Source organism: Bufo bufo, chromosome 2 (assembly GCF_905171765.1).
Source record: "Bufo bufo chromosome 2, aBufBuf1.1, whole genome shotgun sequence".
Classification (NCBI taxonomy): Eukaryota; Metazoa; Chordata; class Amphibia; order Anura; family Bufonidae; genus Bufo; species Bufo bufo.
In genome coordinates, this window is record NC_053390.1 from 356,676,561 (window position 1) to 356,702,306 (window position 25,746).

The following is a 25,746-nucleotide window of genomic DNA, read 5'->3' on the forward strand; positions in this document are numbered from 1 at the left end:
GTTGTGGCGTTCACCGCATAGATTTTTAAATATCGCTGATCGCAGCGCGCAGTCAGAGGCTGGGTGCCGGGTATGGGATATGGCCGGCACCTGCAGCGCAGCCTGCGTTTGTAATAAGCATAAACTTTATTCATTGGTGCAGTGGCCACAGCCCCTCCCCTCCTCCTTGCTTCTATCAGCCCATTGGTGGCAGCAGGGGGGAAGGGACTGCCTCCTTCTCACCTGTCCCTGTTGAGAAGAACATGGCACGCGCTGACAGCAGTGTGTGCCATGTCAGTTTAATGTGAAAGCGGCAGAGCAGTGGAAGGTCTAGGCGCAAATGGTGACAAGACTACAAAGTCTTGTTGCCATTTAGCAATTCTGAGTTGCATAGCCCTGTGGTATTTATTTATTTTTTTCCCCTTAACCGCAAAATAAACCAATATACATTACTCATTCTTCAGTTTACAAAAGTACCCCATATGTGGTGGTAAACTGCTCTATGGGCACATGGCAGTGTTTTAGAAAGAATGGTGCCATATGGATTTGGGAGGCAGATTTTCTAGAATGGTTTTTAGGCACCATTTTGTATTTGAAGAGACTCTGATGTACCCCTATAGTGAAAACCCTCAAAGTGAACCCATTTTGGAAACTACACCCCTTAAAGAATATATTAATGGGGGGTCTGAGCACTTTGACCGCCTAAGTGTTATACAGAATTTGGAAACACTTGGCTGTGAAAATAAAGTTTCATTTTCCTAACACCCCCACAGCGGCACGACAGGAGGATACCCCGCCTCCCCAGGGACAGGAAACAACGTGGAGATCTTTAAATACTCCCCTCCCCTTACCTGCTCCAGTTGTTTCCTGTCCCTCTGTGAGCAAGACGTGGAGTTTCTTTTCGCTGGTGGGATTTCTTTCACCCATCAGCAGGATTGCCGGCAGGTCGTTAGAGGAGCAGGATCACGGGACTGCGGTGTGGTTCTCCCTGTCTCCCAGGCACAAGTCCTCCGGTGGAGGCAGCCCCGGGCAGCGCTTCCTCACTGGTATCGCAAGAAGGAAGCCACAGGATCGCGGGTCACGTGAGCGGAGCTCACAGGCGCCGGAGTTTGACGTCACTTCCCTGCTCAGATTCAAAAAAGCGGCGGGAATCGGCGGCGTCCTGAGATCAGCATGTCGGCATCAGGAGAGGACGCGATGCGCAGACCCTCGGATCCTTCTAAGACCGGCAGCCCGGTAAGCTACCCTCCTCTGGAGGGAAATGATGAATGTACTATCTTGCTGTGATTCACTGTGGGGTTTAGGTTTTCTGACCTTCTGCACTGGATAAGGGACTGTACCTCTCCCTTTCTACAGATTAGGCAGCCCCCCTTAGTTTATTAAACAAATTTTCTGACTTATATCTAATATAGGTCAGGGAAGTTCAGAAGTCAGAGGCCCAGCGTGTCAAAAAGTGTTATAAAAAAGCCCTTTGTGCCAAGTGTTTGGAAAAGATTGTGGCAGAAGAGTCCCCTTCCTTATTGGATAATATTAGAAATATTATTAAGGATGAAGTAACCAGCGCTGTGGATCAAAGACTAGCTGCTACGTCCCAGAAGCCTTCTACTTCTATGACGGCGATACCCGCGACTTTAGAGTCGGAATATCAGGAAGAGGACTTTGATGAAGGGGAGCTCTCAGAGTCTGAAGCTCTTTCCTCTGAAGATGAGTACGGGAAACCTCTTTGTTCCATTGAGGAGACCGAAGTATTATTGAAGACCATTAGGGCAACTCTAAACCTAGAGGAGTCTAAACAGTCCAAGACTATACAGGATTTAATGTTTAAGGGCTTAGGAGAAAAAAGGAAGAGGGTGTTCCCCCTCCACTCTAATATTATAAAGTTAATTAATAAGGAGTGGACCGATGTGGAAAAGAGACCTAGCGTATCTAGGGTCCTAAAAAGAAAATATCCCTTTGAGGAAGATACGTCCTCTTGGGACAAATGTCCTAAGGTGGATGCTCCCGTAGCAAAAATTACAAAAAAGTCAGCCTTACCCTTTGAGGATTTAGGTCTCTTAAAGGACCCAATGGATAAGAGAAGCGAGGCCCTACTAAAAAAAATCTTGGGAGGCTTCCATGTCCATCCTTAGACCTAGCGTAGCCGCAGCGTATACAGCCAGATCTATGTCTATCTGGTTAAGCCAGCTGGAGGAGCACCTAGTATCAGGAACCCCTAGAGAGGATATTTTAGCTTCTCTTCCAGTTCTTAAACAGTCAGCAAATTTTTTGGCCGATGCCTCGGTCGACTCTATTAAGTTAGCAGCCAGGTCTGCGGCCCTCTCAAACTCTACCAGAAGGGCGGTGTGGCTTAGGTCCTGGTCAGGTGATGCGGCATCCCCTGCGAAGGTGATAGGATGTTCGGATCAGTTCTGGACGACATCCTTGAAAAAGCCACAGACAGAAAGAAGGGGTCTCCCTCGGAACAAAAGAATTTTCGTCAGACGGTTTTTTCCCACATCTAGGGGCAGACAAGATCAAAAGAGGATTTTTCCCCCCGGTGGCGTTCGGGAAGAGGAAGAGGTCGAGGTTTTTTTATTCAACCCCTCTGACTCCTCCCAAAGGTCATCAAAGCAATGACACCAGATGCAGGGTAGGAGGAAGACTGAAGTACTTCCTTCCAGCCTGGGAGAATATCTCCAATTCCCCATGGGTTTTGGACGTAGTCTCATCAGGCCTAAAGTTGGAGTTTTCCACTCTTCCCCAGGAGGTGTTCCACATCACCAAAAAAGCCGGTCCAGTCCAAGCTCTAATACTAGATCAGGTAAAAATCCTGTTACAAAAAGAAGCTATAGTGTCAGTTCCCCTAGCAGAACAGGGAACAGGTTATTATTCCCTCTTATTTTTAGTCAAAAAACCGAACGGCTCATACAGAGCCATTATAAACTTAAAGGGACTGAACCAACATCTACTCTACAAACGGTTCAAGATGGAGAGCATAAAATCCACCATAAATCTATTACAGAGAAACACCTTTATGGCAACCCTGGACCTTACCGACTCGTATTACCACATTCCAGTCTGCAGAGAGCATCAGAAATTCCTAAGATTTTCAGTACAACAGGGTTCGGTGGTACTCCACTATCAATTCCAGGTCCTTCCTTTCGGCATTACGTCAGCACCAAGAGTCTTCTCCAAAGTGATGGCAGAGGTGATAGCGGATCTTCATCTAAGGGGCATATTAGTTGTGCCGTACTTAGACGACTTCCTTATAGCAGCTGCATCGGAAAGTCTCCTATTAGAACAGATAGAAATAGTGAAGCAAAGCCTAACAGATCTGGGGTGGCTGATAAACATAGAAAAGTCAGACCTCCAGCCCGAAAAAAGGAAGATCTTCTTAGGAATGCTACTGGATTCAAGCCTCATGAGGACCTTCCTCCCACAGGAAAAAGTCCAGACTATCAAACAAGAATTTACGCTGTTCCGCAGCAAATCAAGAGTGACAATCAGATCAATAATGAAAATCTTGGGTCTAATGTCCTCAGCTATCCCAGCAGTAAAATGGGCTCAGGCTCACTCAAGAACCCTCCAGGCTTTCATGCTCAGAGACTGATGAGGGGACTTTTGCTTGTTGGAAATTTGCGATTTATGTACATCTCCATTTTCTGTCCCTTCTATTCTATTCCTAGCAGGTTGCCCTTGTTTCCCATACAACCAGATTTTTATTCTGTGTATTACCTCTTCTAGTCCTTCATATACCCCAGGAGCAACACACAACCCTCGCAGATACTTATATATAAAAATAGTTTACTGATAACATAGAGATGACAAAGCAATGGACATTATACTTAGAGGACACAACCACACACGGCCACCTCTGTTCCTGCCCTCCCTGGATGCTAAGCAAATGTGGCTAATGTGTATGTATATACAGTATATCCAGAGTCCACCAATTTACATCGTACTGGATCTACTCTTCTAACCAACTCACATCCAGTACCTGACCATTAGTACATGTACATAGACTTGTGCATAAACAGCATATATAATCTACTGGTAATACAATTGCAGACTACAAATATCTATGTACACATATAAAGTCTACTGGGATATTATACTTGTATACATGCACACATATAACTTAACTTGCTCCTGAAATGGTGTTCATCCAAGGGTGATGTTCCTGTGTCCCAGCCCCCCACCGTAGACTGCACCCTGTGACCACCCATATCTCGTGCGGAAATCTCGCCTGTGTGAAAGGGGCCTTAGAATACTAACTGCCCCACTTTGTAGGTGTGACCCAATTGGTTTTTCTCGAAAACCTAAATTTTGCTGTACTCTGAGGTGTATGATATAAACTTAGTCAAATAATTTACTTGTGTTGTAGCAAATTATGCACAGCAGTGTTTGAAACCACTTTATAAGTTGTAAAGAAATAATTTGTTGAATTTGCAGCATATATGTCACATTTACTGAAATCAAAAGCATTGTTGACCCATTCTTTGATATCAACTTCACTATTTACATCCATTGAACTTGTGAGTTTTTGGAGAGTGTCTGCTTTAATTTCTTTGCAGGGTCAGAATAGCCTCCAGGAGCTGCTTTTTTGATAACTGCCCTCCTACCCTCAAATCTTTTGCTTGAGGATACTCAAAGTTCTCAATATGGTTGAGGTCAAGGGTGGATGATGACTACACCAGGAGTTTCTCCTTTTTTTTTTTTTTTTTTATGCCCATAGAAGCCAATGACTTTGTTCCATGGTAAAAAAAAAAAAAGTGGTCAGTCTAACTCATGGACCCTAAAGGGGCCTACCAGCTCTGATTCAGTCCCAAAACATGCCTCCGCCACCTCCTTGCTGATGTCGCAGCGTTGTTAGGACATGGTGGCCAACCATCCACTACTCCGTCCAGGGTTGCACTGGACTCATCAGTAAATAAACTATTTGAAAATTAGTCTTCATGTGTGTCTGGGCCCAGTGCAACTGTTTCTGCTTGTGAGCGCTGGTTAGGGATGGTCTAACAGTAGGTTTATGCATAACTGCAAGCCTCTGGGGGAACCTACGCCTTGAGGTTTGGGACTCCAGAGGCACCAGTAGCTTCAGATACCTGTTTGCTGCTTTGGAATGGCATTTTAGCAGCTGCTCTCTTAATCCGAGGATTTTGTCTGGCAGAAACCTTCCTCATTATGCCTTTATCTGCACAAACCAGTCTGTGTTCTGAATCTGCCGCAAATCTTTTCACAGTATAAAGATCACATTACACTAGGAAAGGGGAGCAAAAGAGTGATAATCCAGCAGTCCAACTGCCCCCCGGAACAATGCCAGAAGAGGCCAGTAGCACAAAGGTTAAGAAATGACAAGCTCAGTCTTCTCTACAAATGCTCGCAGTCTAGGGAATAAGATCAATGAACTTGAGGCTATAATGGCATCTGAGAATATAGATGTAGTGGCTGTTACTGAGACGTGGTTCAAGGGGAGTAATGACTGGGATATATCAATACCAGGGTTCTCTCTGTACAGGAAAGACAGAAGGCAAGAAGGGGGGAGGGGTGGTCCTGTATGTGAAAGACAGCATAAAATCTAATTTGATACAAGTTAGCGAGAACAATTTAGAGTCAGTTTGGGTTACCGTGCAGCTTGATAATCATAAGGTAACTCGTGTAGGTGTGATATATAGACCACCTAGCCAAGTCAATGAATTAGATGATCTACTAGTTGAGGAAATGGCTAAAATGACATTGAAGGGGGATGTTATCATTATGGGAGACTTCAATCTTCCAGATGTAAACTGGAAAACCAAAATGGCTAGTTCTGCCAGGAGTACAGATATTCTAAATTCCCTACTGGGATTATCTCTACAGCAAGTAGTTGTGGAGCCAACCCGGAAGGAGGCCATTTTAGATTTAGTATTCACAAATGGGAATTTGGTATCTGATATTACTGTAGGGGAAAGCTTGGGATCTAGTGATCACCAGTCAGTGTGGTATACTAGAAGTACAGTGACTGAGACACACCACACAAAAACAAAAGTTTTAGATTTTTAGAAAAACTGACTTTTCTAAAATTAGATTAGTGGTATACGAGTCCCTATCAGACTGGAACAGTTTCATTGGAGTCCAGGAGAAATGGGACTACTTAAAAGTGGCACTATTGAAGGCAACAGAAAATTGCATTAGGCTTGTCAGTAAAAGCAAAAAAAGGAAGCGACCACTATGGGACTCGGCAGAAGTGGCCAAAATCATTAAACAAAAATAGCATTTAGGAATTATAAAAAAAAAACGAGGATGACAGACAAATTTATAAGATTAGGCAGAGAGGCCAAACAAGTTATAAGAGCTTCTAAAGCACAGGCAGAAGAGAAATTAGCTCAGTCAGGGAAATAAGGCGAGAAGGCATTCTTCAGATACATAAATGAAAAAAGGAAACTAAAACAAGGAATTACCAAATTAAAAACAAAAAGGAAGGTATATGGAAGAAGATAAAGAACTAGCTGACTGCCTCAATGAATACTTCTGTTCAGTTTTTACAAAGGAAAATGAAGGAGAAGGACCTCAGTTAGGAAAGAAGACTAATGAATCTTTTGATGCATGTGTCTTTAGAGGAAGAGGTTCTAAGTCAGCTGTCTAAAATTAATACAAATAAGTCACAGGGGCCTGATGGGATACACCCAAAGCTATTAAGAGCTCAGCGGTGAACTAGCAAAACCATTAACAGATTTATTTAACCAATCACTGGCAACAGGAGTCGTCCCAGAAGATTGGAAATTAGCAAATGTTGTGCCCATTCACAAGAAAGGTAGTAGGGAGGAATCTGGCAACTATAGGCTAGTAAGCCTGACCTCAATAGTGGGGAAATTAATGGAAACCATACTTAAGGAGAGGATTGTGGAACATCTAAAATCCCATGGATTGAAAGATGAAAAACAGCATGGGTTTACTTCAGGAAGATCATGTCAAACTAATCTTATTGATTTTTTTTTTTTTGATTGGGTGACTAAAATAATAGATGGTGGAGGTGCAGTAGACATCGCTTATCTAGACTTTAGTAAGGCTTTTGATACTGTCCCACATAGAAGGCTTATCAATAAAGTGCAGTCTTTGGGCTTGGACTCCCATATTGTTGAATGGATTAGGCAGTGGCTGAGGGACAGGCAACAGAGGGTTGTAGTCAATGGAGTATATTCAGACCAAGGTCTTGTTACCAGTGGGGTACCTCAAAGATCTGTTCTGGGACCCATATTGTTTAATATCTTTATCAGCAAAATTGCAGAAGGCCTCGATGGTAAGGTGTCTTTTTGCTGATGACGCAAAGATTTGTAACAGGGTTGATGTTCCTGGAGGGATACACCAAATGGAAAAGGACTTAGGAAAACTAGAGGAATGGTCAAAAATCTGGCAACTAAAATTGAATGTTGATAAGTGCAAGATAATGCACCTGGGACGTAAAAACCCAAGAGCAGAATATAAAATCAGTGATACAGTCCTAACCTCAGTATCTGAGGAAAGGGATTTAGGGATCATTATTTCAGAAGACTTAAAGGTAGGCAGACAATGTCATAGAGCAGCAGGAAATGCTAGCAGAATGCTTGGGTGTATAGGGAGAGGAATTACCAGTAGAAAGAGGGAGGTGCTCATGCCGCTCTACAGAGCATTAGTGAGACCTCATTTGGAGTATTGTGCTCAGTACTGGAGACCATATCTCCAGAAGGATATTGATACTTTGGAGAGAGTTCAGAGAAGAGCTACTAAACTGGTACATGGATTGCAGGATAAAACCTACCAGGAAAGATTAAAGGACCTTAACATGTATAGCTTGGAAGAAAGACGAGACAGAGGGGATATGATAGAAACTTCTAAATACATAAAGGGAATCAACAAGGTAAAAGAGGAGAGAATATTTAAAAGAAAAACTGCTACAAGAGGACATAGTTTTAAATTAGAGGGGCAAAGGTTTAAAAGTAATATCAGGAAGTATTGGGTCTATTGCACACGACCGTATGGCTTTTTCAGTGTTTTGTGGTCTGTTTTTCACGGATCCGTTCCGTTTTTTGTTTCCGTTGTGTTTCCGTTTTTGTTCCGTTTTTCCGTATGGCATATACAGTAATTACATAGATAAAATTGGGCTGGGCATAACATTTTCAATAGATGGTTCAGCAAAAAACGAAACTGAAGACATACGGATGCATTTCCGTATGTGTTTAGTTTTTTTTGTGGACCCATTGACTTTAATGGAGCCACGGAACGTGATTTGCGGGCAATAATAGGACATACGGAAATACGGAAACTGAATGCATACGGAGTACATGCGCTTTTTTTTTTTTTTTTTTTTTACGGATCCATTGAAATGACTGGTTCCGTATACGGAACGCAAAAAAGGCCAGTAAACGGGGGGGGGGGAAACTGCCATGTGCAGGAGGCCTTACTTTACTGAGTAGTGGATGCATGGAATAACCTTCCTGCAGAAGTGGTAGCTGCAAATACAGTGAAGGAGTTTAAGCATGCATGGGATAGGCATAAGGCCATCCTTCATATAAGAGGGCCAGGGGCTATCCATAGTATTTAGTATATTGGGCAGACTAGATGGGCCAAATGGTTCTTATCTGCGGACACATTCTATGTTTCTATGAAATATCTAATGTTTTCATACCTTGTCCAAGGCATTGCACTATTTGGCAGCAGAGATCATTTGTCACATATTGCTTGAAACTTGTGGAATCCTCAAATAGTTTTCCTTTAATTGCACTCACCTGGTAATCTCTATTGAGATTGATTTCAGTTATCCAGAGCCTTGAGGCAAATGCCATCCATGAGGTTAATTGAAAAATAAAATAAAATCTTTGACATTTAAATCCAATTTGCATAATTTGGATGTATTACACTAGGGTTGATGCAATACCCAAATTTTGATTAGATTTCGATACCATAAAGTATTGCGATATTCGATACCATGCAAAAAAAAAAAAAAACTCCAAAAAAGCCACGTGCAGTCCGCATTTTAAAAAATGGCGAATCGCGCACATTTTTTTAATTTAAATTTTTTTCTGTTCACCGCATAAGAATTTTTTTATTTTAATAGATTGGACTTTTTGGATGTGGTAATATGTGATATTTATTTATATATTTTATATGTAAAATTGGGAAAGGGGGCGATTTTATACTTGAATGTTTTTGTTTTTTGTTTTTTACTTTTTATTTAATTACTATTTCCCCCCTTAGGGGCTAGAACCTGGGATCTTTTCATCCCTTGTCCTATTCACCCTAATAGAGCTCTATTAGGGTGAATAGGACTTCACTCTCCCTGCTGCCCTGTGCATAGGGAGCTTACCATGGCAGCCAGGGCTTCAGTAGCGTAGCAAATCGGAGCCCCGGGATTACACTGCTGGGGCTCCTATCAAAACTGCCACCAATGAAGAGGGGAGGGCACCCTGTGGCCACTGCTACCAATGTTTTTAATACTGCGGGGGGGGGGGGGGAGGGCGCACTGCGCCACCAATGATTAACCTTTTTAACACAGGAGGCGGGTGCCGGCAGTAGCTCTGTCAGAGGCAGGGTGCCAGCTATGTGATTCTGCTGCCGGCACCCGGGTCCTGTACTAAAGGTTAAAGACCTTTCATGGGTCCAAACATTGTAAACTATCAGGATATGTAGAGCGGTGCCCAGGGATCTCACTGCACTTACTATTATTCCTGGGCGCCGCTCTGTTCACCCGCTTTGGCCCCAGATATATTCTCCCACTCTGTATGCTAATTGCTAGCATCGGAGCAATGGGGAGGAGACTGCCCTTTTTCTCAATGGGCGTTCCTTCTTCCTGGCTGTAGCGATGTCCAATCAAAGCGCTTAGCGTTACAGCCATGGAGAAAAAAAACTCACCTTCCTGGCTGTGATGCTCTGTGCTTTGATTGGACAGCGCTACAGCCAGGGAGAAGGAAAAGCCCATTGGGAAAAAGGGCAGTCTCCTCCCCATTGCTCCGATGCTAGCAATTAGCACAGAGAGCAGGAGAATATAGCGAACGGAGCGGTGCCCAGGAATAAGTGCAGTGAGATCCCTGGGCGCCGCTCTACATATCCTGATAGTTAGTTTACAATGTTTGGACCCATGAAAGGTCCTTTACTATTATTGGCGCAGTGTGCCTGCCCCTCTCCTTATTGGCGGCACAGGGGGGAGAGAGGGTGACTCCTTCTCCACTGTACTGCTGAGGGAACATGAGCGTGCTGACGGCGGTGCGCTCCCTGTTCTCGGATGCTAGGCTGTGCAGTAGGGCAGCCTAGTATCTGTCAAATCCCGGTATCGTATCAATATTTCGATACCCACAACAACACTATATTACACTAACAGACTATCTGATCATTGATCAGATGGATAATTACACACAGCTCTTTTGTTATACACACCAACTATTGGGGTCATTGGCGAGATAACCTGTTGATGTAATACAGCACTTTCACCTCTTCTGAAACTGGTCTCTTTGGGGTTGGATGTGTTTATTCAGTCCTCAATCTAGAACTATGTTTGCCAACCTGTGGTTCTCCAGCTCTTACAAAACTCATTTCCTGACAGTCTGCAGCTTTCAAAGCAAGGTGGGAGTTGTAGTTTTGCAACAGATGGAGAACACTGCTCTAGAATGACAATGTGTATAACTGACTGGGTGCAGAGTCTTCCAGTGCATCTGATCCCTAAGAAATGACTGAACAAAAGACCCTTGGATGTTGTATATAAAAAAAAATTATTGAACCTTCTAGATGGGAGACAAATTTATTTATTTTTTAATATATATAATTTTGATTTTAAGGGACAAAGACACTTTGTGATGAGTCCCATTTTCAGTGTGGAAATGGACGTTGTATTACTTCTCTGTGGCGATGTGATGGCGATGAAGATTGCTCAGATGGAAGTGATGAAAGTTCATGTGGTAAGTCTTGCTACGACTGAAGCTTGATTGTTAACTTCATCTGACAGTGTTAGGTTGGCAACTAATGGTGCAGCTTGTATGAGGATACATTCATGTGAGTGAAAAATGCACTTAAAAACATGAAAATTAGTTATCTACTCATTTTGCATCTGGGTGCATCCATTCCCTGGCCATCTCTCCTTTAACATCCGTTTGTCACCCATTTTGCTTCCATTTTTATTGGCCACTATAAACTGAATAAATTTCACAGCTTTTTTTTTTACACTATATATTTGTCTTTACGCTCACAGTAAAGAGAACCTGTTCAGAGTCTGATTTCGTGTGTACCAATGGCCAGTGTGTCCCACAGCGGTGGCAGTGTGATGGAGACCCAGACTGTGATGATGGCTCTGATGAAACTCCTGAGCTGTGCTGTAAGTGATGTTTTTTTCTTTTTATTATATACGCTATAAATGTGGCATTAACACAAGGGCAGTAACCAGAAACTCCTATAAAACCTCTGAAATGGTGGTGGACACAGTGAGTAAAATTACTAAAGCTGCTGCCATTAGCTTTATATGGGATGACCTCTTCAAGTGGGTGCTTGACAGAACATGTACCGTACTTTAGACTACAACTGAGCCTTAGCTATAAGGTAAAACCCCCAGATGCTCATTCAAAGTCCATGGAATCTGTTACAGAAGGATGGCTCCTGCACAAATCGATAAAAATGGGCAAAAATCTAACCTTTTGTTTTTAGACTTGCAAATACGACTTGCATACATTGACTTGTTAATCTTGGGGCAATTTTTGATTGCATTTTATTCCTTTTTGGCTAAGAATTTTCTCAGTTGGTTCTTATAAAAAGTTTTAGCAGTGATGGTTATAAATCAGTCCATTTGCAGACTGTCCTTCCTGAGTTCTGTCATTTGACAGCTCATGTGAAGCCTTATCTCTGATCTCCTGACCGTTTATAAACACTCAGTTAAACTCTTATCAAACTGGTAAGAATATGGCTTAATGGCTATGTACACCTCTTGGGGCAATTTCTTTTTTATTTTATTTTATTTTTATATAGCATTGCACTCATTGAGCTAAAATAATTTAAGGCTACTTTTACACTATAATATAACAAAACGCTGTTTATCACATCCACACATTTGCTATTCTGTGTAAGATGTCCATTGTGGTCCGCTGCAGGCATCCTCCATTGTATGCATTTTTGTTGGGGACTGCCATTAGCAGCGGACCACAAGTACAGGTTCTGCCCCCCTGGTATAGATGCACCACTGCATATGGGGTTGATCACTTCCTGCTTTTTAATACCACGCCAATCTGTAGTTTGTCTACTTTTACACTATCAGTGGTCTTCTCCCGCGGGCGAACAGCCTGCCGACCGCCTCTACATGTTGTAGTTTTAGGGTAGGACTACATGATGACGTGTTGCGCGATTATTATAATGGTCTATGGCAGGGATGGCCAACCTGCGGCTCTCTAGATGTTGTAAAACTACAACTCCCACCATGCCCTGCTGTAGGCTGAACGCTGTTGTAGGCAGTGTGGGCATGCTGGGAATTGTAGTTTTGCAACGGCTTGAGAGCCTCAGGTTGGCCACCCCTGGTCTATGGTGTCGCGCTGCGACAGTAGCAAAAAATCCATCCAGCATGTCGCAGTGCGGCACCATAGACTATCATAAAAAATATTTGCGAGACCCATGTCGTCGTGTAGCCCTAGCCTTATTCTTGTTGCCTCTCGGCATGTTTGCCGTGCTGTGGCCGGACCTCCGGCCCAGTCCCCGTTATAGTGAATGGGGCTGGAGCGGAGCGGACTTCCAGCAGCTCGCTGTTCCCCCGCTGGAACAGTCTACCGGCGAAGGCTGCCGCTAGTGTGAAACTAGCCTAAGTTGGTCTTTATTAAAAATATGGCATTCTTTTCTCTGTACAGGGCTGATGTGCTCTAGTACTGTGATGGCTAACCTCCGACACTCCAGCTGTGGTAAAACTGACTTGCTTGGCTGTTCCCAGAACTCCATGAATGAAATGAATGGATCATGCTGGGAGTTGTAGTTTCACCACAGCTGGAGTGCTGGAGGTTAGCCATCTCTGCTCTAGTAGCACCATTTGGATTGTGTTTTCCAGGAGACCATGAGCAGACGGACTCCTCTTATCTTACTGAAAACTAGTTTAGTGCTCTCATTAAAAGAAACAAAATAAGAGTATTGCAGGTTTGATAACTTTTTAATGTCTAGCAAAAATAGAAGCAATGATGTTAAATGGCAAGCTATTGAGACATCACCAGTCCCTTCATCAGGCATACTACAACCTGCAATACTCTTATTTTGTTTCTCTTAGGGCTCAGTAGTGTTTTGCGACCCGCAAATTGTGGATCCGCAAAAACGCGAATACCAGCCATGTGCATTCCACATTTTGTAGACCGCACGTGGCTGGCACTATGATGGAAATGACTATTTTTGTCCGCAACCATGGACAAGAATAGTCTTTTCTCTTTCTTGTGGGGCTGCGGAATGGAACTACGGAGGCGGACAGCAGACTGTGTGCTGTCAGCATCTTTTGTGGCCCCATTGAAATGAATGGGTCCGCACCCGTTTTGCAAAATTGCGGAACTGATGCGGTTCCATTTATACAGTTGTCTAAATGAGCCCTTAAGGAGGACCTTTCACCGCTCCTGACATGTCTGTTTTAATAGCTTCATGCATTCCCAATGTAATAACAATTCTTATGGTTCTATGTTGTGCCATTCCTCTATTATTTCTACTAGAAGTTATGAATGAATTGTTAGCAGTCTGCAGTAAGGGTACAGAGGGGAGGTTTCCAGTTGGGGGGGGGGAGGGAAATACCTGCACTGATTGGAGAGTCTTTGCAGGTACACGCCCCCAACATGTTACCACCCCTCCGTACTGTTAATGAAGGCTAGGGCTACATAACGACGTGTTGCATGGCAATTTTTATAATGATAGTCAATGGTGTCGCACTGTGACATGCTGCGACTGTGAAACAGTAGCAAAGAATCCATCCAAGATATGCAACACATGTTGCAGTGTAGTTGTGCCCTATGTGTCTCATGACGTCGTCGTGTAGCCCTAGCCTAATAGCAATTCATTCATAACTTCTAGTAGAAATAGAGGAATGGCACAACATAGAGCCATAAGAATAGATGCTCCAGAATTATTACATGGGAATGCATGACACTATTAAAACAGACATGTCGAGCGGTGACAGGTCCTCTTTAATGAGAGCATTACACTAGTTTTCTACTGGCTAACCATGGTACCAGCCTTTTTTTTTTCCTTTTTCTTTTATCTTGCTGATAAGAAAGTGGCTTAAGTGTTTATGACCTCTGTAGTTTAGAGATGAGGTTTATTAGATGACCTGCAAGTGAAAGTAGGAGTCACACAGCTAGAAAAAGTAAACCCCTTTGACAGTGGCTCTATAGAATGTATAAAGCTGAGTGTATGTCCGCTAAAGGAATCCGCACCGTCGCATTTACAATCGTGAAATTTGGCACACCGGTACATCAGGTGTCCGGGAAGGTTTTAGATCGGGTCTCTGCTCTCTAGGACGTACCGTTCCTGAGATTCCCAAAAAATTCATTAGCCAATAGAAGTTTGGTCACATGACCCATATCTGCCAATAGAAGCTCGCAGGCCATTAGCCTCCACATACACACAGCTTAACACCAGGTTTCCATAACAACCCAGCCATTTTTCTTCACTGCTGTAGGTGAGCTTTAAAGGAAATCTGTCACCAGGATAATCGCTATTGAAGTAAAGCCATGGCCTAATAGCACTTAGTACCTTATTTCAAGATGTGCCTTTGTTCCAGCAATAGATGTTTTATCCTCTGAAAATCCAGTTTATTTGGTATGCAAATGAGCCAGTAAGGTGCCCAGAGGGGCGTCACTCTTGCAGGAAGGCATCTAGACACGCCCCCTGCCACAATGTGTCCACCCTCAAAAGACTAATTTAAAGGGAACCTGTCACCGGGATTTTGTGTATAGAGCTGAGGACATGGGTTTCTAGATGGCCGCTAGCACATCCACAATACCCAGTCCCCATAGCTCTGTGTGCTTTTATTGTGTATAAAAACCGATTTTATAAATATGCAAAATAACCTAAGATGAGTCCTGTCCCTGAGATGAGTCAGGGACAGGACTCATCTCAGGTTAATTTGCAGATGTATCAAATCCAGTTTTTTTACACCATAAAAGCACACAGAGCTATGGGGACTGGGTATTGTGGATGTGCTAGCGGCCATCTAGCAACCCATGTCCTCAGCTCTATACACAAAATCTTGGTGACAGGTTCCCTTTAAAACCCCACCCCTGATCCGGTTAGACCATGCCCCCTCCCACTCAGCCGACGGGGATTGAAAAAATTAAGTTAAAAATCAACTGTCAGCTTCAGGGGTGGTAGGGACGGTGACTTTCTTCCTGCAGCTCACACTCAGACAGCACAGTGCTGCTGTCTGAGAGTGAGCTGTTCAAAAGGACATCCTTGTGTCTGTCCAGGCCCTGCGCCAGACTGAGGACAGGGAGTCTGAAAGCCGGACTGTCTGGGCTAAAACTGGACCTCTGGCCACCCTAGTGGCAGGCTGCTGTGGAGGTCACAGTTAAGGGATGGTCTGCTATGGAGGTCAGTGTTAAGGGGCAGATTGCTGTAAAGGCCACTGTTAAGGGAGCCCGTCCCTGTGGAGGTCACTTTCAAGGGGGTGGTGTGCTGTGAAACTTACTGTTAAAGGGGAAGGCTGCTGTAAAGGTCAAAGTTAAGGGGGTGGGCTGCTGTGGAGGTCCTTCAGCTAGTTTTTAATGGAGGCCAATTGAATAAAATGATTTTTTGCCAAAATGAGTAACATGCAATCATAAAACAAAAAGCCTCCAAAGGTGTACATGGCCTTTAAGGTGGATTTAGACGAACCAATAATTGTCCAGATTATCTGGAACGACCATTCCTGTGAATGCTTGTTCCCGCTAATCTGGCCATGTAAATGTGCCGCCGATTAACAAGCAAAACAATTGTTCATCGGGTTATCCTGTCCATGCAGGCACCACCAATCATCATTCTGGGCAGCAGGTAAACGGCAATATGCTGCCCAGAAACAATGATTCTGTATGGGGATGAGGGATCACTATAGAGATCCCTCATCCTCATACTGTGAAGGAAATCGCTGCATGTAAATACAGCTGTCTCCTTCACTGAACGAGCAACCAACTGTCGGGAAGCAACGCTTCCTTCCCCCAACAATCTGCCACTCCATCTGACGCCTTAAAATAAGTTTGAGTTCAGGAGATAAGGCTTCATAAGCATTCATCTGACGGAACTAAAGGAGTCTGAAAATAGGTGTTTTTTGTTTTTTGTAGGACCCATAGAAAAAAATTGGCCAAAAATGTGTAAAATGCAATCATTATTAATAAAAGGCCCAAAGGTCTCCATAGTCCTTAAAGGGGTTCTCCGGACCCTACTTGAAAATTGGCCATCTTCATAACCTGTGGAGAGAAGGTTATTACTCCAATACTTGCCCTCCACAGCGCAGCCCTTCCTATGATCCTCTTCACGGTCACGTGACTGCTCCTGAATCATTTTGAAATCTTCCGGTCCAGCGTTTATCTTTTACTGGAATGTCATGACTGACGTCACCACCTCCTGCCAGCCTTCCTCGGTCCCGTCGCTTGCACACTACTGCACATGCGCCGGGATTGCCAGCCATCTTCTGAGTGTACAGGCTTCTATTTAAAAAAAATAAAAAATTGGAAAATTAATAAATTTACTGAAAATGCCACGTAAATGTGTATAAACTTTGGAATTGTAGTATTCCAGTATAAATCGTTGTGTTCCGTACACTTTATAGGCTTTTTCTTAAATTGTAGATATGAGAACATGCCGAGGGACTGAAATCAGCTGTGGGGCCAGCTCACTGCAATGTATCCCTATCTCTTGGCTCTGTGATGGTGACCCGGACTGTGACACTGCAGAGGATGAAGAGAACTGTCGTAAGTGCATGATTGGCGTAGTAGATAATTGAGAGCTGTGAGACATGGAGCAACACTGATCCTCAGCCAAGCCTTTAACGGTTATGCTGCATGCCCATAAATCACTAAAGAGGTGTTTTTTTTTTTTTGTTTTTTTTTCAAATGTTTTAACACCTCAAAAGTAAACTCTAACAAGATAAAGGAATTTGGGAAGGGGTGAGTTTTTTTTTTACGAGCAGGCTACAAATGAGTATTTTAACTGGGCATCATTTATTTAGCAGTCTTCACTGCCAGCGGGGTCACAGTATGGCAGTGAAGTGGAAAATGATTTTGCTGACATGGTTTTAAAATTTTCTTAGGCTCCTCAGCTGACTTGGCGACAATATGAAATATGTAGCTGTGCCTGGGGGATTGCATCCAGCTGGGGTTAAAATTGGGGCACTGCTGCATGTCTCCTATTGAAGACACTGATTAATTCATTAACTGTTTGCCAAGTTTTGCGGTACTGGACATTTGCAAGCTTTTAAGTGGATTATCCATAGAAGTGCTCGCTCGTTTTGTGAGTGAGATTCCTGGGGGGGCAGGGGGGCAGGCAAATTTAGTGTTTATTTTAAAGAGAACCTGTTTGTGTGTGTGTGTATACAGTTCTGTGTGAGGGCGTCGCGCTATAAATCAATAGCTTTGTAGGAGGATTTGGGGTAACTTACTGACATCTCTACTCACCTTGAGTCCAGTGGGCAGGCCTTAATCAGTAATTGACAGCTGTATGTGCGTTATACAAGACTGTCAATCACAAAGATGGTCTACAGGATCCCGAAGCCTAAAAGGGCAGGGGTTTCAATAAATGTAAGTTGTGCTAAATTTGTTTCCACAAACCTATATCAATTTGCTCAGTTCCTTCTGATGTCAGTAGGCTGGAGAATATCTTGATGGTGACAGGTTCTCTAGTAATTAGTATGCTGTGCTATATTTACTACTTAATGAACAGGGCACTCCCTCGGTTTCCAGCCTCACTAGCCGCTTAAACTGCTTAGGGGATGATTTGACTCTAATTCAGAAAGTGCTTACATGGTTTTGGATATCTCTAGGTCACTGTCTTCTGCATGATATACTGTACAAAAACAGAAGTGATCAGCACTTCATTTGTCTGTTTTTATTATTTTTTTTCTCCTCCTAGGGAATGTGACCTGTAGTCCAGCTGAGTTCACTTGCTCCAATGGTCGCTGTATTTCCAGTAGCTTTTACTGCAATGGCCACAAAGACTGCAGTGATGGTAGTGATGAAGTGAACTGCACCCCTCCCACATGTGGGTCTCATGAATTCCAGTGCAAGAACTCCTCCTGCATACCCCTCAGCTGGGTGTGTGATGATGATGCAGACTGTGCAGACCACTCGGATGAGTCTCTGGAACAGTGTGGGCGCCAACCACTCACACCCCAAAGGTGTGCCTTTAGTGAAATTCCATGTGGTTCTGGGGAGTGTATTCACAAGAAGTGGCGCTGTGATGGGGATGCAGACTGCAAGGACAAAAGTGATGAAATGAATTGTCGTAAGTTGTCTTTTTGTTTTTCATTTAATAGAAAATTCGTAAAGGATTGCAGAACATTTAAAAAAATAAAAAATAAATCATAGCAATATATCAAAGGTTTTGATCAGTGGGAGCAAGTGCTGAGATTCTGGAGCACTTTAGTTGTCCCCATAAGGACCCCATACAGCCATTGTACTGTGATGCAAGGGAGAGATGTGTGGCTAACAAAATGTGAGCTGGAAATAAGTGATAAAGGTACACAGGGTATAAACTTGACCATACGGTGCGTGTGAAGCCAGACACAAATGCCCTTTAGGTGTTGTGGTTCTGCAAAGGGCTGGGTTTAACCTTTTGTCTCCTACTGAAGGGAAAGTAGTGGGAGAAGGCTTATTCCAGGGTTGGACTGGGAACTTAAAGTGGCCCTGGGGAAAAAAAGCCTAAATGTAGCCCCCATGTTGTAGGCGGGTCTAAATTGATAGAAGCGAAACAACACGGAAGGGCGAGGTCACCAATGTCATAGTACAGCACAAATTCCAAGTTGCCAACTGTGGTGCAGGCCTCTTCCATCCTGCTTCCCTTTGCAATTTGTACAGTGCCTCATATGGGGGCCTGACTGAACAGCAGGGCAGAGAGCCATGGGCTTCTGTGCCCTGCTGCAGTATTCAATTGGATTATCCTGCTGACAGAAATAGAATTAAATTTAGTAGGGTTCCTGTGAGCACTGTCTAGGTGCAAAAGTAACGCTCCCAGCTTTAAGTGCCAGATCCCCATCTACCCGGCCAGCGGCAGTGAGTAAAACTCTTGGGTGCTGGTCCACCAGGAAGTTTCCCTGTAGGGTCTCTAGTCAGTTCTCCGCTGGCTCATTCTACAGCTAGACCTAGGATGAAGAGGGGTTGGTAAAATTCTGGGAAACTCTTAGGAGGCTGTATTCCGTTGTGTGGGGATTGTCCATCACAAAAACAAACTCTGACGCATACGACAATGGTGTATTGACTCTGAATTCAGATTAACCCATTAAAGTATTTATGTACTCCTATTTTTCTGTTTCTGGCACTTTTTGCTGGACAGAATAGTGTGATAGCCAGACGGAATAGCACAGTCTAACATTCCAGAAAGCAATGGTGAAACAGATTCCAAAGATGAATCCTTTAAACTCCTTTAACCTACTAAGTAACCCATAGGTCAATGTGCCATGCAAGATATAAATCTGAATACAGTTTTCAGGTATTCAGCTGTATAGCCCTGACAAAGACCTGCGGAGGGCTAAAATGCTATCTGAAAGCAGCCCAAGAATTCAGAGGAATCTTTGAGGCCTGTTTTTCTCTGTTAGAAGTTGCACAGTGTTGGATAAATTTAGCTCAACTTCTTAATTATACCTTTCTGTGTAGATATTTTATGCCAGTTTTTTTTTTTTTAATGCCACTTTACTGGAGTAAGTGTGCTTTCTTTGTGACTTGTTAAAAAATCGCTAAATCTGGAGTACATGTAATTAACATGGCTAACCATGCCTACATTCCCACCCACTTTTCCAAAATGGCAAGAGCAATGTAAAATCGATCTCTAAAATTATGCACAACAATGCAGAATTCTCACTTCCCCCTATAAAGTGTTGGTCTGCTTATGCTTTGATGGGCACTTTATCTACTAAAAAATCCTCCACTGAACAATGTCATATAGCTGTATTTTTTTAACTCTAACCTGAGTAACTTTTTTTTTTTTTTTTAGCCTCTCGTACCTGCCAGCCAGATCAATTTAAATGTGAGGATGGGAACTGCATACATGGTTCTAGGCAATGCGATGGTGTGAGAGATTGCCTTGATGGCACTGACGAAATCCGCTGTAAAAATGGTGGGCACATAATAAAGTGGCTTTATTTGCAGTGTTGTCTGTCCAGTAAAGCAGTAAGTGCCTATCTCACAGTTCTTCCTCATTTCCCTTGTACTGACTGGCATCTTCAGTCAATCAGTGTTCAGGATCCGGCAAATTCAAGTGCAAATCTGGGGAATGCATCGATATACATAAGGTGTGCAACCAGAAAAATGACTGCAAAGACTGGAGCGACGAACCTGCAAAGGAGTGTAGTAAGTTGTTGTGTGTTTTTTTTTTTGTTTTGTTTTTTAAAGCTATGCCTTTTTAAAATTACTCATGACTAGAGTTGAGCGAACACCTGGATGTTCGGGTTCGACGAGTTCGGCCGAACTTTCGAAAAATGTTCGGGTTCGGGATCCGAACTCGACCCGAACTTCATCCCCAACCCGAACCCCATAGAAGTCAATGGGGACCCGAACTTTTGGGCACTAAAAAGGCTGTAAAACACACCCGGAAAGGGCTAGAGGGCTGCAAAAGGCAGCAAAATGTAGTTAAATCCCCTGCAAACAAATGTAGATAGGGAAATGATGAGTTAACATAAAATAAATAAAAATTAAACAATATTAATTGGAGTGAGGTCCCATAGCACAGAATCAGGCTTCAAGTCACCCACCAATGGAGAAGGTCACTTACTATTATTTTGACCACAGCACCCAGACAAAGGAGAGAGGTCCCACAGCAGAGAACCAGGCATCATATCACCCACCACAGGAGTAGGCCACCATTTAGTTACTTTGACCCCTACACCCAGACGGAGGAGAGAGGTTACACAGCAGAGAATCAGGCATTTAGATCACCCACCACAGGAGTAGGCCACCATTGAATCAGACCCCGGCAACCATGTCAGATGGCACAAGCATAAGCTTTATATCAATCAGCACAGGAGAAGGCGACTTTGACAGACTTTGACCCCTACACCCGGACGGAGGAGAGAGGTTTCAAAGCAGAGAATCAGGCATTTAGATCACCCACCACAGGAGTAGGCCCCAATTTAATGGGACCCCGGCAACCATGTCAGATGGCACAACCATCAGCTTCATATCAATCAGCACAGGAGAAGGCGACTTTGAAAGACTTTGACCCCTACACCCAGACGGAGGAGAGAGGTTTCACAGCAGAGAATCAGGCATTTAGATCACCCACCACAGGAGTAGGCCCCCATTGAATCAGACCCTGGCAACCATGTCAGATGGCACAACCATCAGCTTTATATCAATCAGCACAGGAGAAGGCGACTTTGAAAGACTTTGACCCCTACACCCAGATGGAGGAGAGAGGTTTCACAGCAGAGAATCAGGCATCATATCAACCACCACAGGAGAAGCCACCATTTAGTTACTTTGACCCCCGCACCCAGGAAGAGGAGAGAGGCACCACAGCACATATTCTGGCATCATATCAGCCACCACAGGAGAAGCCACCATTGAGTTACTTTGACCCCCGCACCCAGGAAGAGGAGAGAGGCACCACAGCACATATTCTGGCATCATATCAGCCACCACAGGAGAAGCCACCATTTAGTTACTTTGACCCCTTCACCCAAACAGAGGAGAGAGGTTCCACATCAGAGAATCAGGCATCATATCAACCACCACAGGAGTAGGCCACAATTTAGTTTATTTGACCCCTGCACCCAGGAAGAGGAGAGAGGCCCCACAGCACATATTCTGGCATCATATCACACACCACAGGAGAAGGCCTCTTTCAGTGATTTAGGCCTTTGGACCCAGACAGAGGAGAGAGGTCAGAGATTAGCTTCATATCCCCCAGCACAGCAGAAGACCGCTTTATTTGACTTAGGCCTCAGCACCCAGACAGAAGACAGAGGTAGCATGGCAGAGGTTATGGCTTCATGTCACCCGTTAGTTTAACCGGCCACTTTCATCTGGTTAGGCCCCGGCGCCCAGACAGAGAAGAGTTTCATTCAACTGTGGGTTTCATAAAATTTGTATCAAATAAAGAAGTGGCTCGTAGCACAACAAGACATGTTTTAGGCAGTTAATAAGGACTACTCTGCACAAGGGAGGGACAGGTCCTGTGGGATCCATGCCTGGTTCATCTTTATGAAGGTCAGCTTGTCCACGTTGGCTGTGGACAGGCGGCTGCGCTTGTCAGTAATGACGCCCCCTGCCGTGCTGAATACGCGTTCAGATAAAACGCTGGCCGCCGGGCAGGAAAGCACCTCCAAGGCATAACATGCTAACTCTGGCCACGTGGACAATTTCGAAACCCAGTAGTTGAATGGGGCCGAACCATCCGTCAGGATGTGGAGGGGTGTGCAGACATACTGTTCAACCATGTTAGTGAAATGCTGCCTCCTGCTAACACGTTCCGTATCAGGTGTCGGTGCAGATAGCTGTGGCGTGGAGACAAAACTTTTCCACATTTCTGCCATGCTAACCCTGCCCTCAGATGAGCTGGCCGTGACACAGCTGCGTTGGCGACCTCTTGCCACTCCTCTGCCTTCACCTTCCACCTGTTCCCCTGTGACATGTGGGAATGCTCTCAAGAGCGCCTCTATCAGCGTGCGCTTGTACTCGCGCATCTTACGGTCGCGCTCCAGTTCAGGAATTAAAGTGGGCACATTGTCTTTATACCGGGGATCCAGCAGGGTGGCCACCCAGTAGTCTGCACACGTTAAAACGTGGGCAACTCTGCTGTCGTTGCGCAGGCATTGGAGCATATATTCGCTCATGTGGGCCAGGCTACCCATGGGTAAGGACAAGCTGTCCTCTGTGGGAGGCGTATCGTCATCGTCCACCGTATCCCCCCAGCCACGCACCAGTGATGGGCCTGGGCTGCCACCCCGCTGTGAACTTGCGTCATCCTCGTCCCCCTCCACCTCCTCGTCCTCCAGTACAGTGCCTTGGCTGGCGACTTGTGAACCTGTCCTCTGCTGCTTAAACAAACCTCCCTCTGAGCCACTTCGAACAGACTGGCCCGAAAGTGTTAGAAACGAGCCCTCATCCTCCTCCTCCTCCTCCTCCACCTGGGCCACCTCCTCTAACATCATTGCCCTAAGTGTTTTCTCAAGGAGACATAGAAGTGGTATTGTAACGCTGATAACAGTGTCATCGCCACTGGCCATGTTGGTGGAGTACTCGAAACAGCGCAGCAGGGCACACAGGTCTCGCATGGAGGCCCAATCATTGGTGGTGAAGTGGTGCTATTCGGCAGTACGACTGACGTGAGCGTGCTGCAGCTGAAACTCCACTATGGCCTGCTGCTGCTCGCACAGTCTCTCCAGCATGTGCAAGGTGGAGTTCCACCGGGTGGGCACGTCGCATATGAGGCGGTGAGCGGGAAGGCCGAAGTTCCGCTGTAGCGCAGACAGGCGAGCAGCGGCAGGATGTGAACGGCGGAAGCGCGCACAGACGGCCCGCACTTTATGCAGCAGCTCTGACATGTTGGGGTAGTGGTGAATGAACCTCTGCACCACCAAGTTCAGCACATGCGCCAGGCAAGGGATGTGCGTCAAACCGGCTAGTCCCAGAGCTGCCACGAGATTTCGCCCATTATCGCATACCACCAGGCCTGGCTTGAGGCCCACCGGCAGAAACCACTCGTCGGTCTGTTGTTCAATACCCCGCCACAACTCCTTTGCGCTGTGGGGCCTGTCCCCCAAACATATGAGTTTCAGAATGGCCTGCTGACGTTTACCCCGGGCTGTGCTGAAGTTGGTGGTGAAGGTGTGTGGCTGACCGGATGAGCTGGTGGAAGCAGTGGAGGAGGAAGCCGAGTAGGAGGAGGAGGCTACAGGAGGCAGAGAATGATGCCCTGCGATCCTAGGGGGCGGAAGGACGTGCGCCAAGGAACTGTCCGCCGGGGGCCCAGCCGCCACTACATTCATCCAGTGTGCAGTTAGTGAGATATAGCGTCCCTGGCCGTGCTTACTGGTCCACGTATCTGTGGTTAGGTGGACCTTGCCACAAATGGCGTTGCGCAGTGCACACTTGATTTTATCGGACACTTGCATGTGCAGGGAAGGCACGGCTGTCTTGGAGAAGTAGTGGCGGCTGGGAACCACATACTGCGGGACAGCCATGGCCATCAGCTGTTTGAAGCTGTCTGTGTCCACCAGCCGGAATGACAGCATTTCAAAGGCCAGCAGTTTAGAAATGCTGGCGTTCAGGCCAAGGGCTCGAGGGTGACTCGGGGGGAATTTGCGCTTCCTCTCTAAGGTTTGAGATATTGAGAGCTGAACGCTGCTGTGTGATATAGTGGAGACGCTAGTTGACGGTGGTGGTGGTGTCGGTGGCACATCCTCTGTTTGCTGCTCGGCAGGTGGCAACATTCCTCTCGAGGCGGAAGCCGAGGCAGCAGCGGTAGAGGGAGCAGGGGGAGCCTCAGCGAGTGCCTGGTTTTTAAGGTGTGTACCCCACTGCAGTTCATGCTTTGCATGTAGATGCCTGGTCATGCAGGTTGTGCTGAGGTTCAGAACGTTAATGCCTCGCCTCAGGCTCTGATGGCAGAGCGTGCAAGTCACTCGGGTCTTGTCGGTAGGACATTGTTTAAAGAAGTGCCATGCCAGGGAACTCTTTGAAGCTGCCTTTGTGGGGCTGGGTCCCTGTTGGCGATGTCCAGTAGCAGGCGAACTCTGGGGGCGGCGGCTCGTCTGCTTTGGCCCCCTGCTCCCTCTTTGGCTTCGCTGTTGTCTCGGTCTCACCACTACCTCTTCCTCTGAACTGTGAAAGTCATCGCCACGACCTTCAGTCCATGTGGGGTCTAAGACCTCATCGTCCTCTGCATCGTCTTCCACCCAGTCTCCCTCCCTGACCTCCTCCTGTTCAGTCTGCACACTGCAAAAAGACGTGGCAGTGGGCACCTGTGTTTCGTCATCATCAGAGAGTCGGTGACTCTGCTGTGGTGGTATTCCCATGTCCTCTTCATCTGGAGACATAAGTGGTTGTGCGTCAGTGCATGGTATGTCTTCCTCCACTGGGGAAGGGCTAGGTGGACGCCCCTGGGAAACCCTGGAAGCAGAGTCTTCAAACAGAAGAAGAGACTGCTGCATAACTTGTGGCTCAGACCGTTTCCCTGATATGCTTGGGGGTGATGTGACAGACTGATGGGCTTGGTTTTCAGGTGCCACCTGTGCGCTTTCCACAGAAGACTGGGTGGAAGACCATGTGGTGAACGTGCTGGAAGCACTGTCGGCCACCCAATCGATTAATGCCTGTACCTGCTCAGGCCTTACCATCCTAAGAGCGGCATTGGGCCCCACGAGATATTGCGGTACATTCTGCCGGCTAGTTGAGGGAGTTCGTTCCCTACTGTGTGCGCCTGGGGCCGAACGGCCACGTCCTCTACCAGCAACAGAGGCTCCACGGACACCACCACGACCGCGTCCTCGTCCCTTAATAGTATTTTTCTTCATTGTTGCGATTCAACTCGCACCACAATGAAATATATTATTTTTTATAAGAAATCCCCTCACTGGAATACTTTCAGTCTTTTGACTGTATGGATTACAGATGGAATGACTGTTATATGTGAGTACCGCTTTCTTTGACAGATTCTAGT

The 25,746-nt window shown here is 45.4% G+C and overlaps 1 protein-coding gene across 2 annotated transcripts in view; it reads left to right on the forward strand.

Annotated features, from left to right (window-relative positions):
* VLDLR (very low density lipoprotein receptor) overlaps positions 1-25,746 on the forward strand; it is an 84,446-nt gene that overhangs the window by 40,117 nt on the left and 18,583 nt on the right. For both annotated transcript variants that reach the window (XM_040417118.1, XM_040417117.1), the window contains exons 2-7: positions 10,743-10,862; positions 11,153-11,275; positions 16,725-16,847; positions 18,004-18,375; positions 20,080-20,202; positions 20,313-20,435. In XM_040417118.1, the coding sequence (XP_040273052.1) occupies positions 10,743-10,862; positions 11,153-11,275; positions 16,725-16,847; positions 18,004-18,375; positions 20,080-20,202; positions 20,313-20,435 (984 nt within the window). The remainder of the gene's footprint in view (positions 1-10,742; positions 10,863-11,152; positions 11,276-16,724; positions 16,848-18,003; positions 18,376-20,079; positions 20,203-20,312; positions 20,436-25,746) is intronic.